The sequence below is a fragment of the Talaromyces atroroseus genome (assembly GCF_001907595.1).
Source record: "Talaromyces atroroseus strain IBT 11181 chromosome Unknown scaffold_9, whole genome shotgun sequence".
In the NCBI taxonomy this organism is placed as follows: Eukaryota; Fungi; Ascomycota; class Eurotiomycetes; order Eurotiales; family Trichocomaceae; genus Talaromyces; species Talaromyces atroroseus.
The window spans coordinates 644,022-660,584 of NW_017971441.1; the positions used below are offsets into that span (position 1 = coordinate 644,022).

At 47.6% G+C, this 16,563-nt stretch overlaps 4 protein-coding genes across 4 annotated transcripts; 2 read left to right on the forward strand and 2 right to left on the reverse strand.

The window, feature by feature from the left end:
* Positions 1 to 130: 130 nt before the first annotated feature.
* Positions 131 to 1,733, forward strand: UA08_06616 (hypothetical protein; the record flags this gene model as incomplete). Its single annotated transcript, XM_020268913.1, has 3 exons — positions 131 to 329; positions 381 to 1,647; positions 1,709 to 1,733. 3 exons carry the CDS (start codon positions 131 to 133, stop codon positions 1,731 to 1,733), a joined length of 1,491 nt encoding a protein of 496 aa, XP_020118146.1.
* Positions 1,734 to 6,663: 4,930 nt separating this feature from the next.
* UA08_06617 (hypothetical protein) lies at positions 6,664 to 10,319 on the forward strand (the record flags this gene model as incomplete). The annotated part of the gene is made up of 3 exons (XM_020268914.1): positions 6,664 to 6,757; positions 6,846 to 10,169; positions 10,234 to 10,319. 3 exons carry the CDS (start codon positions 6,664 to 6,666, stop codon positions 10,317 to 10,319), a joined length of 3,504 nt encoding a protein of 1,167 aa, XP_020118204.1.
* A 1,654-nt stretch (positions 10,320 to 11,973) lies between these two features.
* Positions 11,974 to 12,723, reverse strand: UA08_06618 (hypothetical protein; the record flags this gene model as incomplete). The annotated part of the gene is made up of 1 exon (XM_020268915.1): positions 11,974 to 12,723. One exon carries the CDS (start codon positions 12,721 to 12,723, stop codon positions 11,974 to 11,976), a length of 750 nt encoding a protein of 249 aa, XP_020118205.1.
* A 684-nt stretch (positions 12,724 to 13,407) lies between these two features.
* Positions 13,408 to 16,215, reverse strand: UA08_06619 (hypothetical protein; the record flags this gene model as incomplete). The annotated part of the gene is made up of 2 exons (XM_020268916.1): positions 13,408 to 15,996; positions 16,051 to 16,215. The coding sequence occupies 2 exons, from the start codon at positions 16,213 to 16,215 to the stop codon at positions 13,408 to 13,410; spliced, it is 2,754 nt and encodes a 917-aa protein (XP_020118014.1).
* Positions 16,216 to 16,563: the final 348 nt, after the last annotated feature.

The following is a 16,563-nucleotide window of genomic DNA, read 5'->3' on the forward strand; positions in this document are numbered from 1 at the left end:
AAATTCGATGGAAGAAATTCTTTTTTCAAAGACTGCATCAGGATTCCCCCCCAGGAGTTTCCCTCACAACTGGCTCTAGCCAGCTTCGATTTCTTTTCATGACGAGCGTACATTAATCCAGTCATCCATCATGTCTAAACGCACAGCAGATCTCGACGAAGAGCAATCCGCCGCTCTAAAAGCCGGCCAGAGGCCTCTCTCCGATGCCCCACCTGACGAAGCCGGAGAATTTGAAGATGAATTCGAGGACGAGTTTGAGAGCGAAGATGAAATCTTAGAGGCCGGAGTGGATGGCCGGCCAGATGAGGAGAGGGAAGCTGAAGAAAAAGGTAATCAAGAACGTTGAATTGCTGCACAACAAACCACATGTCTAACCGTAGATATCTTAGATGCGATGGACGTCGATAAGGAAACATTCATACCAGGAAGAACCAAGTTGGCGCCGGGCGAAACATTGGCACCGGATCCGTCCACTTACGACATGCTACATACCCTCAGCACACCGTGGCCATGCCTTTCGTTCGACATCGTTCGCGATAATCTGGGGGACAACCGAAAGACGTTCCCGGCCACTGTCTACGCCGTCGCGGGCACCCAGGCCGAAACGCCTCGTGCAAAGGATAACGAGCTCATGGTGCTCAAGATGTCTGGGCTTGGCCGTATGGAGCGAGACAATGAAACGGACTCGGAGAGCGACTCAGACTCGGACGATGAGTCCTCATCGGACCCGATCCTCGAGTCCAAGACAATACCGCTTGGATCGACGACAAATCGGATTCGAGCGCATCAGGCCCCCAACCCATCGGGCGACCACACAAGGCCCCCGCTGACAACTACGGCGACCATGTTGGAAAACTCACAAGTAGTTATACATGATGTGACACAGCATTTGACAAGCTTCGACGTCCCTGGCACAATCATTTCCCCATCAGCCTCGAAGCCTATCTCAACTCTCCGAATGCATAAATCAGAAGGTTATGCGTTAGACTGGTCGCCTTTACAACCTCTGGGAAAATTACTTACGGGTGATAACGATGGCCTGATCTATGCTACGACCAGGACAGAAGGCGGTGGCTGGGTTACAGACTCAAGGCCGTTTGTCGGGCATACTTCTTCCGTCGAAGAGCTTCAGTGGTCACCCAATGAAAGGAATGTTTTTGCGTCCGCTAGTAGTGACGGCTCAGTGAAGGTATGGGACGTGCGATCGAAGTCTCGCAAACCCGCTGTAGACGTCAAGATTTCCAACACCGACGTCAATGTCATGAGCTGGTCCAGACAGACTTTTCATCTATTAGCAACAGGTGACGATGCCGGTCAGTGGGGTGTCTGGGATCTGCGACAATGGAAGCCCAGCACATCTCAATCGAGGCCGTCGCCTGTGGCTTCTTTCGACTTCCACAAAGAGCCGATTACGAGTATCGAATGGCACCCGAGTGACGACAGTGTGATTGCCGTGGCTTCAGCAGATAGCACGCTCACGCTGTGGGATTTGGCCGTTGAGCTCGACGTTGAGGAGAGTCGCGATGCCGGGATGGGTGATATCCCTCCGCAATTACTTTTTGTGCACTACATGGATTCTGTCAAGGAACTGCATTGGCAAGCGCAGATGCCTGGAGCGGTGATGGCTACAGGAGCTGGTGGTTTTGGGTACGTATTCTTCGTTCCTTCTCTTGTAAAGACATGATGACTAACTCTTCGTTTCCAACAGTGTGTTCAAGACTATTAGTGTTTAATGCAGATCGCCGCATGTACAGTGAAATATAATTAAGAGCATCAAAAGTTAGATTGAGCATGTCACACCAGGAGTTTTGATTTCAAACTGATAGGATCCTATGCTTGCTTGATGTCGGTAGAAATGCTATCAATGCACATATAAGAAATGTACCGAGACTTGATGAGGTGACGACGATGATGACAATGACGGACTATTTTCCTTGCATAATAATCTTCTTTGCGTTTACTACCTAGGTAGGAAAGGCAAGAACTGGGCTTTATGGTACGCGATTAGAGGATGGTAAGTCGAATGGAGACCACTTCATAACATAGAAAGACAGGAGCCAAGTGCAATGATACATTGTGATTTCCTATAAGGCTCTATATAGAGTATGTTGAATTCCAAGGTTCGATAGTTCCATAGACAGACGCTTGACCCTGCCCTAACCCTATATCCATGTATTTCTCGGTACGCCGTGGCCTACAAAACTAGCAATATTGAGTGGCGCAGTAATCATCACAATCCTCTTTGCCGTATGCGCTTTCCAAACAGATCCAAAACCTGGTTCTACTATTGAGTAAGTGGCTGTCACGAAGACGACAAGGTAGCATCGGGCTTGAACGTTTTCAAGAAAACGATCATCAATAGTTGGAGATAGGATGTGTAACTAAACTAGTCCTTGACTGAAATAACAACAAGGCATTCAACGCTCGGATCAACACAACTACAGTATGATATAATGCAGCTTTAGCAGACCACAGACAGGCCTGTCGAGGTGGCGACACACTCACTACTCAGTATGAAACATACCCAGGTACCTAACTTTGATTCTCTCGGAGGCGGCATGGGCAGTGGGAATACAACATCGACACTAGAGACATCATCCATTGCGAAAACAAGAAATACCTGTAAACAGTGGTCCACACACAGCTAGCTAGCTAGGTACTATCAACTTAGCAACGGCGGGAGTGTGCAGCTTGCATAAGTCTCTTCTATTCATATGTATCGGTAACCGTATGTCATTACCGGTAATTACGTGCTGCGTATTGTGGAGTTGCTCTGTCACCCCTGGTCAGGTGTTCTTGTGACCAGGCAGACCAGCCAATCATAAGCATCCAAGATTGTGGATTAGCCTGGGGCTCATGCCTGCATTGACCAATGACAAATGCCTAGGAGCGCCACGCCAGCGCACCAGGAGACTAGTGTATCTACTCTTGACTCTTCACACGTACGAAGTACGTACTTAAAGCATTATGCTGATAATTATCAACAGCATGCACCGTGCCAAGCTGCTCATTGGAAGGGGCGCAGTGCAGGGCCTGGCTGGAGCTTTGGGTAGTCATTGGCTCAGGGTATAGACCCTGCAACTTGAAATGCAATGCAGTCGCAGAGCAAAGCTTGAGCAGGCCCGTGCGGTGATCCGGGGGATTTCCTCCCGAGTCACGGAGCAAGACTGGCTGCATGGCTCTATCCGTACCTCCGTGAGGAAGCGGAAGCTATGTACAAATTTTTAAAAAAAAAAAAAAAAAAATTGAAGGGCCTGAGGAGAATAGCGTACTGTTGTCTAGGCTAGTCATTATTTTCGTATATTATTGTATATTGCCTCAGACGATCAGAGTCAAACCGAAACGGCAATTCAAACGTGGGATTTGCCGAGGGCAAATCATGTGCCAGGGCCATGGATGGTCCCATAATCGATCAATGCAGTTTCTGCTCCGAGCGGTGAACACTACTTCCGTCTTCGTACTCCGTACTCCCGCTGCGTATTAGTGGTGCGCTACGGAGTATATGCCTCAAATAATAATATTTGATATTATCATAATCACCCCCACATCGGTCAAGACTCCGTTTTCCAATATTGTACGTTAATATTGATACAGCTGGGTCCCTGAAGAGTTTCTGGCGGCATATACGGAGTACTGTTAGATCCCTGCGACGTGACAAGTCGACACAGGTAGTATCAAGTATGGAGTTGTGCTAGTACTAAAAAGCACTACTGACCTGCTTACACCGGGTTAAGCACTTGTATCAATAATGGACGATTCCAGGCCTATTGATTGTATATATTGGATCAATAGTCAATGGTACTCTTGGAAAGCAGAGATACAGCCCTAAAGCAGCGGCCCTAATCAAAGCCTCGTGACCGAGCAATGTCGGAGTATTCCGCTACACAGTTTCCGGCAACCCCGGATTTTGGTTTCGTCGGTGGTCCATGCGAGCTCACCACCATCATGGATGGTTTAGGCCATCTGCAGATCGTCGTGAAAGAGAGAATAGAAAGTTATGATGAATTAGGTCCGACCGCTGCTAGACAGACACACGGACAGAAAGAATGCAGTTTGGATTGGTAGTATGTAGTTACCATGTGGAACGCACTTAGCTTGCCCTGTATAATATCATCAAAGATGCTAGGATGTTATGATGCCGAATCTCACGGGAAAGCACGGACTTAGCGGGATATCTGTACGGTTGTATACCCAGCACCTGACCGAAACAACAAGAGGCTGTTTCTAGAACGGGAGATTTCCGGGGGAAATACTCCAGTGTGGAGAAAAATGCGCCCTTCTGATTGGGTCCCGCCCACGTTGATGTGGAGTACACCCAAAACCAGCCAGTTCCAAAGCTGAAAATCTCTCCTAATGAGTCAGTTAGGTAGTTGGCTGGTAACAATAAATTTCGTTCTCTTGATAGGTTCCAATCTCCCAGGCACATGGTCAGAAAACTTTTTCCAGGAGTAAGTACTCTTTAGTTTGTGCCAAGACGAGTGGGATTACCCCAGATACGATGAATTTAATCGACCCGCTGAAATAAGAAGACTCAAATATGCTTTTACGTTTGCTATCTGAAGCAATAGCCTGCGCCATATATATGCCCTACCTTCCATACGTAGAAGGATGATTTCTGATATATTGAGAACAACGCCCGTATCGCACTAGTAAGATACATTGTTTTAGTCTGCTCAAGCTATTTCACCAAGTGCTGATTGGCTTAGCCGAGTTCCTAGACAACTGCCACTGAAGCGATGAATCAGAAGTACGGAGAAATTGACCCAGCCTTGCCGGGTTTTTTCAGGCATCAAAACTAGTTGACGAGATCAACCTAATACGCACGGAAGGTTGCGCTCTCTATATGAGACAAGCTATGTTATTAGCCGCCCAGGTGGACATGAAGTCATCAATCTACGACAACGGCCATCTCATCTAACCGCAGCCCTAGTTACATTGCATAAAGATGCGCGGATTGATTCGGCCTGGGCAAGCTGATCGTCAGTAGACCTCGGCGTTTCCAAGTGCGTAGGGGCTAGTCCATTGGCTGCGGGGCCCACTAATACAGGTTAAGACGATAATCTACAGTACTAGCCGTAGTGTCCTGCCTCAGTATGTGACAATAGAGTGACTAGACAGTGCTTCTGTTCATAGAAAGCGATTCATAGACTATAGAGTATAGTTACCTGCGAGGAGGATGGAGGATGGATATCGGATAATCACGATAACAAGCAGGTACGCCGTTCCCTGGCACGTTCACCGGGGTGGCGCCGTCATCTTCACGTTGTGGTGCGTCCAGCCAATGCGAGATTGCGCTCGCTTACAGCACGCAGATGCATAAATTACGGGGTATGGGCACGTACAGAATACAATGCACATACGTGGTAATCCAGCTTTCTGATTGGTCTGTTTTCGAGACTTCCACGGATCGAGTGGAGAAGGTGGCCTTCCTTAGGCTTAGAGCTTTAGAGACTCCCGCCGATTAGTCGAGCGCTTTCCCCAGGGTGTGGGCCACGGGGGCAGGGCAGGCGTGGCATCTGGCCACTCACAGTGCTTCCTGTCGCCCTTAAGCTCCGTAACCGCAGCTAACGAAGCGTGTGGCTGCAACTGGCCAGTGGCGTTTGATCCGGTGGATATGATTGAACCCCTTCGACCAACTGCTGATTTGAGCGAATTAATTACCAGACTGCCCGAACCACGTACCGTAACTTACGCTGCTTGCTTTCTGCTTCCTGACTAATTAGATCGGGTTGCTTCTTTCTGTTTGCTCAATCTCTCAACGAACACCACCTCTTTCCTGCTTCAACCAACCTGCTGTGTCAAAGGTATAGCTAGCCAGCAGCTGTCTGAAGGATTTCCCTAGTCACTCGTTGGGTGTGAAGCTATACACACAGAGCTTCTTGTCCCAGATCCGCCACATTCTCTCACATCTAGCTAGCTAAGCTCATCATCGTGCTGCCGCCGCCCCCGGCCGAGGGCGAACGAGCAAAGTCAAAATAGAAAAGGACTACTTCCTCAATTTCGGACTATCCCAAGTTTCTGGTTGCAGAATCAAAACAGCCAGCAGCCCGAGCGCTATTTCGAAACTGCCTGGAATCCTGTGCTCCGTGCCCTCGCTGCTCCCCACGTAGGAGCTGGTCGATCCCAAAGCAACACCTTCGCAACAACTGCTTTGGATTCGGGCTTACTTTTGCCTATTAAAAGCTTTGCTTTTCTTTGGCTTCGTTGCTCTTTCTACTTCTGATTTATTATCACAACCCTTTCCACCGCCGTTTCTAATTATATAACCACTCCCCAACAGTTGGCCGAGTTAATGCACAGAGAAAGAGGGTCAGTTGAAGCTATATTCGTCATTTTTTCTCATCTTTTCGGTTCTTGCCGCAGGAATTTGGACAAGGCGAGAGCAAAATCGATTCCCTATGTATAGCTAATCCTGTTCTCGATGGCATGCTTACCGGTATCAATTACTGCACAGTCTTCCCGTACCAATCCATTCTCGCGTCAACTTATTGGAAGTCGCACCGAAATTGGTGCTAGAGCTTTGTGCGTGTGTGACAGTCTGTTGAAAGAATTTTGTTACATACGGATCACTCTCAAGCCTGCGTCTATATTGAAAGAAGTTTACTCTTCTCTGCTTTGTTTGTTAGAAGCAGGAGTCTTACGATAATTACCGTCGACTACATAATGTTGGGAGAGGTCATGATCTCACAAGACCCTACAGTAATCGCGCATGGCGAGAATTTACTTGCCATTCGCGAAATGCCTGGAGATACAGCCGGTATGTCTATTTTGCTAGTCTGCACAGTACTTGGGCTCTGCCTGAATTTACACACGCTAATTAATTCTTGCCTCTTGTTCTATACCAGGCATAACATCGCAGGAGAACTTGAAAACTGTAGATTCAAAGCTCCCTCAACCAAAGACTGACAAACCCCGACCACACGGATGCACAACTTGTGGGCGGTCATTCGCACGTCTTGAACATCTCAAACGCCATGAGCGATCTCACACAAAGGAGAAGCCATTTGAGTGCCCCGAATGCTCCCGCTGCTTCGCGCGGCGAGATCTATTGTTGCGGCACCAGCAGAAGTTACATATGACGGCAGCACCTTCTCGTCCACGAAACGCACGCCGAGAGAGTACCGGAGCTACAGGGCCTAGCACGACCCGAGTTCGAAAGAGTTTCTCTGCTGGTTCAACATCGACTAGCATGCGGCCGAGGGCGAACACTATTAGCCACATCGACAAGTCGGCTTTGGGCATTGTTAATGCTGCCAATGCCACTGTTACAAGACCGCCGCAAGCGGGCCACTCTTATCATCCTAGCCTAGGCTCAATATCCGGTGCTTCTAACTTTGAGACTCGTGGGTACAGCTCCTTGCATACTACTGCAAGCAGTCTGCCAAAGCTTGAGACATCAGGTATACCCATGGATATGGGTGGTGGATTGAGAACGGCTCCCGTTTACGGTAGCTTTGACCTGGGTCTCAGTGACGCTTTCTTTGGTGGAGGAGGAAGCACTGTCAACCCGGCCGAGCTTCATTTTGGCAATTCACCACAATTCGGTCATGAAATTTCGAATTCTCCTTTCAATCAAAACTTTCACCCTTTTGCTTCAATGCCCGATTCGATTTTGGATGAGGAAAACAACTTCGACTGGGTCAATGGCTTTGACACCACTCTTCCAATGGGCACTGTGAGCGACTCTGCCATTGAGGAATCATCGCCTTCGGCCATGAGCACAGAATCTCAAAGCAGAACCAGTGAACCTATGCTTGATGCCTCAGCTCAAATAGCATCACCTACCGGCTGGCAAACTCATTTCTCTACTTCACAGTCCATGCCTTTTACAATTGATTCCTCTTCCCCATTTCAAGAGCTGGGGTTTCCCGCCGTCGTGGATACGATTTCCCCCAAGTCTCTGATGACACCGATTCATTTTACAGACCCTTTTGCACCTAACCAGCCTGTGACTTCAATGAGTCAGTCGATGTTGGCAAACTATTCGCAGAGTATGTTCCCATCTTCTATGGTAGCCGACGGTGAATCTCCTAATCCTTTCAACGTTCCTTTCGCCAGTAGTCCCCTACGAAATCCCGTTCCGGCAGCATCACCGGACCCATTCTCAGACTCATCATCAACTAGGCAATCATTATTAACGAACATGCCGCAATCAAACGGTACATTACACCGGAAACCTTATCAAGCAAACAACGGAACAATCTACAATCGTGATATTTCTTCTCGTCCCACTATTGGCCTTAATAGTGCATATTTCTTACCAAGTTCTTTCGACTTGCAGCGTTATGTCCAAGCATACGTCGACTACTTCCACCCTCATCTTCCGTTCCTTCATATTCCTACCCTTGATTTTCAAAATCCAGATTTCACAAACAGTCTGCGTACCGCGAGCGGCCATCTCAATCTCAGTTCAACAGGAATTGCCGGGGGTGTCGGTTGTCTCATCTTGTCAATGGCGGCTATGGGTGCTCTATATGAATTCGATATGGCTGTGTCTAAGGATTTATTTGAATCTGCCAAGAAGATGATTCAACTGTACCTAGAAGAGAGGCGCAAGGCCGACATGTCCGCGGCTCTCAGCCGGTCTCATATAAGTCGCGACAATCCAGTCCACAATACGCCATTGTGGCTCGTCCAAGCTATGTTGCTGAACGTCGTTTATGGGCACACTTGTGGCGATAAAACCTCAGCTGATATTGCTAGCACGCATTGTGCTGCTCTGGTGAGCCTAGCACGCGCCGCTGAATTGACGCACCATGTCAATCCAGAACAACTTCCCCAGGATTATCTCAACAACAGTAAACAAAGCAACTCTGATGTCACTGATGGAGGTCAATCGGACCAAACGCCGCCTAAAGAACGCAAAGATTGGCTAGATTGGAAAATTGTAGAGGAGCGGAAGCGAACTCTCTTTGCTATCTTCACGCTGTCTAGCTTGCTTGTATCTGCTTATAATCATGCGCCTACATTGACAAATTCGGAAGTTCGCCTTGATCTTCCATGCGAAGAAGATCTTTGGGCTGCTGAGTCGCCGCAAGCGTGGAGAAAGATCGGCGGAGCCACAGCCGGAAAAAGAGGCACCTCGTTTTCCTCGGCTTTGACTACACTGCTCACCGCAAGCCAGCGGGCGAAGTTTGCAAGCCAACGAAGTCACCCATTGGGATCTACCATCCAAGTGGAGGACTTGCCCCAGAGCGATTTGAAGCCCAGTACCTTTGGTTGCTTGGTTCTCATTCACGCCTTGCATAACTATATATGGGAAACACGCCAAAGACACATGGGCCGTCAGTGGACTGCTCAGGAAACCGATGCCATGCAGGCACATATTGAACCGGCTCTAAGGTCATGGCAAGCTGCCTGGGCCAGCAACCCGCTGCACAGCCTTGAGCGACCAAATCCATACGGGGCCGGGCCGCTGTCTGCTGATAGCATTCCATTGTTAGATCTAGCCTATGTTCGGCTGTTTGTCAATTTAGGTCGTTCAAAAGAAGCGTTTTGGGAAAGGGACTGGAATGCGATGTCTGACGAACTTGCGCGTGGTGCCGAGATTATACAGCATGCAGATGATGGTGAAGTCGAGTCATTCAACCCTAGGCATCTAGATCTGATGCGGAGGGATTCTATAACCGATCTCGGTGTAGGGGAGCTCAACTTATCTGCTCAGCCAATCCATGAACGTGCTTCATCTCAGGCGTTTAGACCGATGCAATCGAAGCGAGAGCGACATTTGCGAAAAGCGGCATTCTATGCAGCCGATTCATTGTGCATGTCGGACCGATTGGGGAATACTTTTGCAGAGTGGACTTCGCGTGAATTACCTCTGCAGTGTGCCATGTGCTCGTTCGATTGTGCCCAGGTTCTTGCCGAATGGATCACAACCGTCCAAGAACGTGTTGGGCCTTACCTAGGTGTTCTCGGACGCGACGATATCGACTTGACTCAAGTTCCCGGTATTATGCTCCTGGAAGAAGAAGATTGCAAGCTGATCGACAAGATCAAAGAGATACTCGGAAGTTGCGAGACGAAGTTGCAGCGCGAGGTACAAAACACTGGTACAGCTCCAGCCTTCAACGTCCTGCAGCGCTTGCCTAGTGCAGTGGAGGGGGGTTATGGTAGCAAAATTCTAATGACTACAGCCACTCTTCTGGACAGGGCTGCAGTTTGGCCGAGTACGTTCCATGGAATGAATCTATTCTGTTTGTACCTATGAATGAATTGCTGACAGCTAGCTAGTCACGAAACTTATGGCACGATCTTTGGAAACACAAGCCACCCGGATGAAAGAGCGCGCTGAGAACTCGGTAATGATTGAGAATTGACTTTGAATAATAAGGACGGTTCAATGCTCCTATAATTGATTGCATTGCACACAAAAATGCTCGCCTTTTTTTAAAGAGAATCTTTTGTTTATGATTATGATGTATTCACAATGAAATGAACCCTGCTACGGACTATGTTACTGATACGATACCCATAGACTGAATGATGCTGACACTATTTTTGAGACTCATTACAAAATGTCTTGAAAGGGATGTAACGCTATTTAGTATCGCAGAATTCGAGCTTTATGACAGACGGTTTTTTATTTATTTCTTCATCTTGCATTGTGGATACATCTTTCCTCTCCATTTTCTTTTTTGCTTTTGTTTGTTTTTCTATATTCTTTGCATCGTCTTTGTATCTTCGACAAACAATGTACAGATCGTGTGAATCCATTTTCTTTCGACTTCATACCTAGGTATATGATGATGATATATAAATTCTAGGTTCCCAAACAAACGAAACATGAACATAATTCCTAGCCCATGGCGCTAGAAGAACTCTAACATAGCGACCTATCTAGTGTAACCTGTCATTCCTAGGGAGGTACACGTACCAAATTGCAGCTGACCGAGAACCCAATCTTACCGCAAGCCTTGCATCAGCTACCTCACTCACGGCATACTTGATGACGATAATAGATCTGGCAGCGCGATTAGGAGATTCAGTGGTTTGTAATAAGGAAGCTTACCTTCTCCTTTCATTATAGAGCCCGTAAGTACGTATCTACTCTATAATATCTATCCGACTTACTTATTCTCGCACTCTTCGACGTACCGACATCCCAGAAGCTTATCAAATAAGAGCAAATACCTAGGTATCCCGGTATGGAAGTGTGCGACGTTCGCACTGTCCACAATCTTGTATCCATCGCTTGCTTCTGATGATTCCCTCTCTTCCATCCACTCCGTAGTAAGCCCCTACCTAATATTGTCAATATGCTTTCCCATTAGACAATTCAACAGATCGTAGCTCTTTCCCGTTCGGAGTCTCTTCATAAGCTTCTTCACCTCTTCCTCGACACTCGATTGATTCTTCTTGCATTCACCCATCACATATTTTCCTTGCCATCTTCATCAGAGCCCTTCAGTCAGGACAAGATCACCAAGTCAAGTGGTGATTCAAACCCACGAGTTTTATCTGAGGCTATGCCCCATAAGGATGAACCTGTGGTGAGGCTCAGCTTTGGCTAAAATCAAGCATAATATACTTGGGATTAGATTTAGGCATCTATTATCCAACGTTACCTAGGCCAGAGGTTCAACGTATGTAGTAAATTTGATATATGTAAGAGTCATGAATATCTTCTCAAGTGAGGCGTAACTATATCGACGTAGCGGCACGCGACTATGCAACCACACTCACATAATGTGGAGAAAAACTTTTGCGTTGAACAATGTTGAAGCTTGGATCATTAGGGCTCTGTTAGTTAGGGCAGAAATAGACGGGTGTAGTAGTCTACTTTCCTTGTAGGTATCACTCATGTATACATATGTTGATTAAGGTATTCCGATAGCATGTATCTGGATGATATAGAGTACGCTATGAAAATATGTAGTGAAAAATACAAAGAAAGACCAATGTCAATACGCCAAACACTCCAAATCCTGCAATAAACAATTCAATCGAAGGGAAAAACGATGCACGAAAACATCATTCATGCGGCATCCTCGCATCCTTGCCATCCGCTGCTGCAGTCAACGGAATGACAGAATATGTCGAAGCGCTTGCTGTGCTGTACCGATTCACTCGCGCTCTTCTCTTGCGCATATAGCATTGGATTATTCTGTAGAGCGTGAAGCCAAGTGTGATGCCGCCGAGGATACTGAAGACTATTATTGCTCGCATCTCACCGGCGTGGTTCCAGGCTGCTAATTCTGCTGCTGCTTCTGCTGAGGCGGAGGCGGAGGCGTTTGAGGTAGAAGTGGATGTGGTAGCTGTGGTTGTGGTTGTGGTTGTGGACGCTGTAGATGTGCTGGATGTCGTGGCTGTGGTGGAGACGGTAGATGAAGACGCAGTCGTTGTGGCAGACGTGGTCGAGGCAGCCGTTACTGTAGATGCAGAAGTAGAAGTAGAAGATGTGGTTGCTGTTGAGCCGGAGGTAGTACTCGATGTAGATGAGGTTTCTGTACTTGACGCTGTAGAAGCAGTTGTCGCCGAGCTAGTGGAAGTAGTTGCGGAGGACGAGGTGGTGGTACTGTCTGCCGCCGTGGATGTGGTGGTGGACAAAGTAGATGCAGTATCTCGTGCGTATAGCTGTTCAGCATTCTGATCATAAACTGCACTGCTAACAAAGATGATGTCGCCCGATCTTCGCGGCGTCGAAGGCGACACGGCCGGCTTCCAAGGCCAGGCTGTTGTGGCCGAGGCCATGGCCAGAATCACCAGCCAGTGCGTGCGCATGTCGAAATATCACCAGTATAGTATCGTAGCAGTCTGTAGGTTCACTGCGAATACTCACTGAATCTATTTCTTTACGACGACGACCGACGCCGCACTTTGTATGATTCTGGCCACGGCACATCCTGCTGCAAAGCCATGGCCGCGTGGATACTGGCTGCCGTGGCTGAAGCTTTGCCCTGTCAAGCGTTTCATGTCTCGTACTTGTCAAGCTGGCTTACGCGGCAAGGCTGTTTTGGCAGCAACAGAGTGCAGTCAAAATCTGTGGTAACTTAGTTACCCCATCAGGCAACGTCAGAGCATTACGCGGTCCCAGCCCTAATTCTTGGCATATTTCTTTTTTTAGCCTATCAAATAGTGCCTTTTTTCCTAACCTCCAAACTCTTACCACATTTAAACAAAAAAAGAGTCTATATAGGGTCAGATATGCAGCTGTAACAGGACCCCTGAGGCTGAGCACTAGAATATAGCTATGTAGTATGTGGTATATGGTGTAGATCATTGCAAAAAGTTTCTTGATTCAAATACGCTGATAAAGATAGGATAGGATAAGCGACATATTTTACATGATTGGAGAAAAAACATAAGCCTCTCTATAGCGTAAAATATACATAAGCCTTTCCTAAGTGAATACCACTCACCGCTATTGGATAATTATATGCACGTAATGTCATGAGATGATCGAAGTTACAGATGTATCCTGACAACCGAATAATCCGGCACGGCCTGTCGACGAAGATAGGCTATTTCTCGCTTGGTTCTCTGCGTGACCTCACCCGTCGACTTTAGGATCTTCGTCTGACTGACCTCTGACTCTGGTGTATTGAGTGAAAGAGGAAGCATTTTTCCGTCTTCCTCGCCTGCTTGGGGGAATGTGTACGTCTCCCAGAGTTTGCCGTAAGAATCATATTCGCGATTAATGCGGGCACGACTGCCGTCTTTGATTGCGGTGTATTCTCCATTGACCTCTTTGCCACTCATAGTAACAGTAGACGTGGTTGTTTTGTTTGCTGCGGCTGAAGATGATTTTGATTTCGTCAATCGAGACCCGTAGCGGATAAACTCGCCTACAATTCCCTTCATGTACGCTGCCTCTTCGATGCCTGCTAAAGCTGCCGAAATTTCCGACTGCATATGCGAAATCATTTCCGCTTCATTGACAGCCGCGCCGGCAAACTCGACTGCGGAAATCCAACCCGATGGACCAATTGCATCTACACTGGCATTCATAAGATCAACAATTGCCTCAAGCGACAGGGGAGGTGCCGCTTTGATGGCTTCCAGAGGTATCGGTGCTTCTTCGGTGAAGCGTGCTGTGTACCCGCCAGTTGCAAGAGCGACACGAAGGTGGTGGACAATTGCGAGGGTGTCGGTGTTGGAAAGCGTTGAGCGTAAGCATGATACCACCTGGTTTGTTGGATAGCTATGTAGCTTTGACAGTGCGAGGTTGAGTCCTACGAATGCATCCTCCAAGGACGTCTCCGTGGAAGAAGACGATGATATAACCGCCTGAGGGTTCTCATCAGTGTCATGAGATTTATCATCAACTTTTATATCTAAGTCTGCAACTTCTGTGATAGTCATGGTCGCTGGTTGATCTAGCGCTATTGAGTGTGTCCGGGCCGTATCGAGGAAAATTTTCAGTGCCTGCGCAAGCTCTCCCCGCTCGAGTGGAACTGGTCCATTTAAAACGAGCGTGAGGGCTTTGAGTGAGGTATCAAACTCCGCAAGAGAGCGCACAAGTGTGCCAGGCTCGAATGGCGGCAGTATCTGTGCTCTGTTGTCCCGACGAACAGCGATATCTATGTGGTCTATGGAGAAATGACCCGTCTTCACTAGCCACTGGCATGTCTTCTTTGGCCATATGGCAACCTTCAAATCCGAGAACCCATTTCTGGATTCCTGTGCTTGCACGGTAAATATCTGAGATAGAATGTAAGAGATTTTCTCCGGGTGCACAGAAATTGGCGATGAATGCCACCGGGCCGAGAAGCCGAAATGAGACTCAACAGCGTTATCAAAAGAGGTCGCATCCTGTGCCTTAGATGCTGCTTCAAGATTCTTTTTGAAGGTGGTCCATTGATTAACCTCCTCTGGCGTTTTGAGGCCAAGAGAGACGGCCGGGTCATTGATGTCCAGGGGTGGAGAACCCACACCACGTCCAATTGCATTAATGAGTAAGCCATCACGTTGACGCTTGACGGATGTTCCTCGCATGGAATGTATCGAGGACAAGTCAAAGGCTTGAAGTGTGTTCTCCCTGATAGCCAATGCAATTCCTAATTTAGCGAAATATCCCACGAACTTCATCGTCGCCTTGGAACTATTGGTCGATAGTTCATGCAGAGGAATACTACGCTGAATCGAAGAGTAGTGTGTGTCGTATAAAGCGACCAATGATTTCCCAGCGCCAATAATGGAGTGAGGCGAAATACGCATTATGGAAGAAAAGTCTTCATCCTTAAGTATTAGGCTTGATGAGCATGATGGTGGATATTGAGATAGATCGTAGTTCATGTATCCTTGTCGGAACGACAGGCCCAGTCCTGCAGACCCAGGATGGAAGGCCCACTGTGCCTCTCTCCAGTCAAAGTTCGTCCCTTCGAGGCTAGGTAACTGCACGGTGTTGAGGTGGTGTAGCTCGTGAGACCCAGCAGTTGCAGTTCCTGCAGTCTCAACATGAGTAGTGACAGAAAACATATGAACTTTTACAGGCTGCAGGGTTGACCCCTGTGAGCTGCCTGGCTGGGAAACAAGCAAAAGCACTGGAGGAAGATCATTGGCAGAAATTGAAACATCGCCAACAGCTAGTGTGGCAAGATCAGGACGCCGCCTAAACAAAGTTCTTCTAGCATCATCAAAGTCGACAAGAAAAGCAGCCGAGGTTTCATGATCAGAGTCAATGCTCCACCTCTCGGTTTTTAGATCAGATGCGAGCCTTCGTATTTTTCCATTCTTGTGCACCACAAGCACATCAAATGGGTCTTTTGAGCCACTTTCGCCTGAAAGTCGTGGACATATTCCCACAAAAATAACAGGGCTGCGTGAATCCTTCAAGGTGTATGAAGCAGAGGTGATGACCGGAGCGGAAGTTGCTCCGGGTACGGTCTCCTCAAAAAAGCCTTTAATTTGTCTCTGTGGTCGTCCGACTGCGCAATAAGTGTACCTTTTCACTGCCGAGGAATCCTTGTCTCTCAGACGGATAGAACATGGGTGGCAGGAAAATTCAGATTGCGGGGGAACGGCATACGACGTGACAAGCTTGGGATATTGAACCTGAATCATTGGTTAGTAGATGATGAGTCCAGAAAGTAAATGGATAATCCTGACATTATAGATGTTCAGTCCTTCGCCGTCGACAGCAACCACGACTTCATATCTTTTTCTCTTCTTCGACTCGACGAGGCTGAAAACTTCACCGATTTGGGTTTTCCCAGTCGAAGCTTGGAGAGGGCGAGGTAATTGAGTCAAAACTGAAGGAGGCGGAAGATCCATGACTCTTAAATTTGCATTATTTGACAGAAGGATCTGAATTCCGCAATCTTCGTCGCAAATCTAGAGCAGTTTCGTACTGTTCTTACATGCATTAAAAAAAAAAAGGTCGCGGAGATTGAGTTACGCCGGCTGCCAGACCCACAATAATGCACTAGCCGTTATAGGATTAGCGGGTGTGGCTCCATTGCCCGTCGCGGTGACGCGCTTCCGCTTAATTAACTGTTTTCGCGTTGATTGATTGTTCTTTCCTGTCGCAAGACTACCAGGGAAAGTGGCTGGTAGATTCAAATGTTTACTCTACTCTTTCCTTCTTCGATAATATTCTACTTGGCCTTTCAATAAACTAAG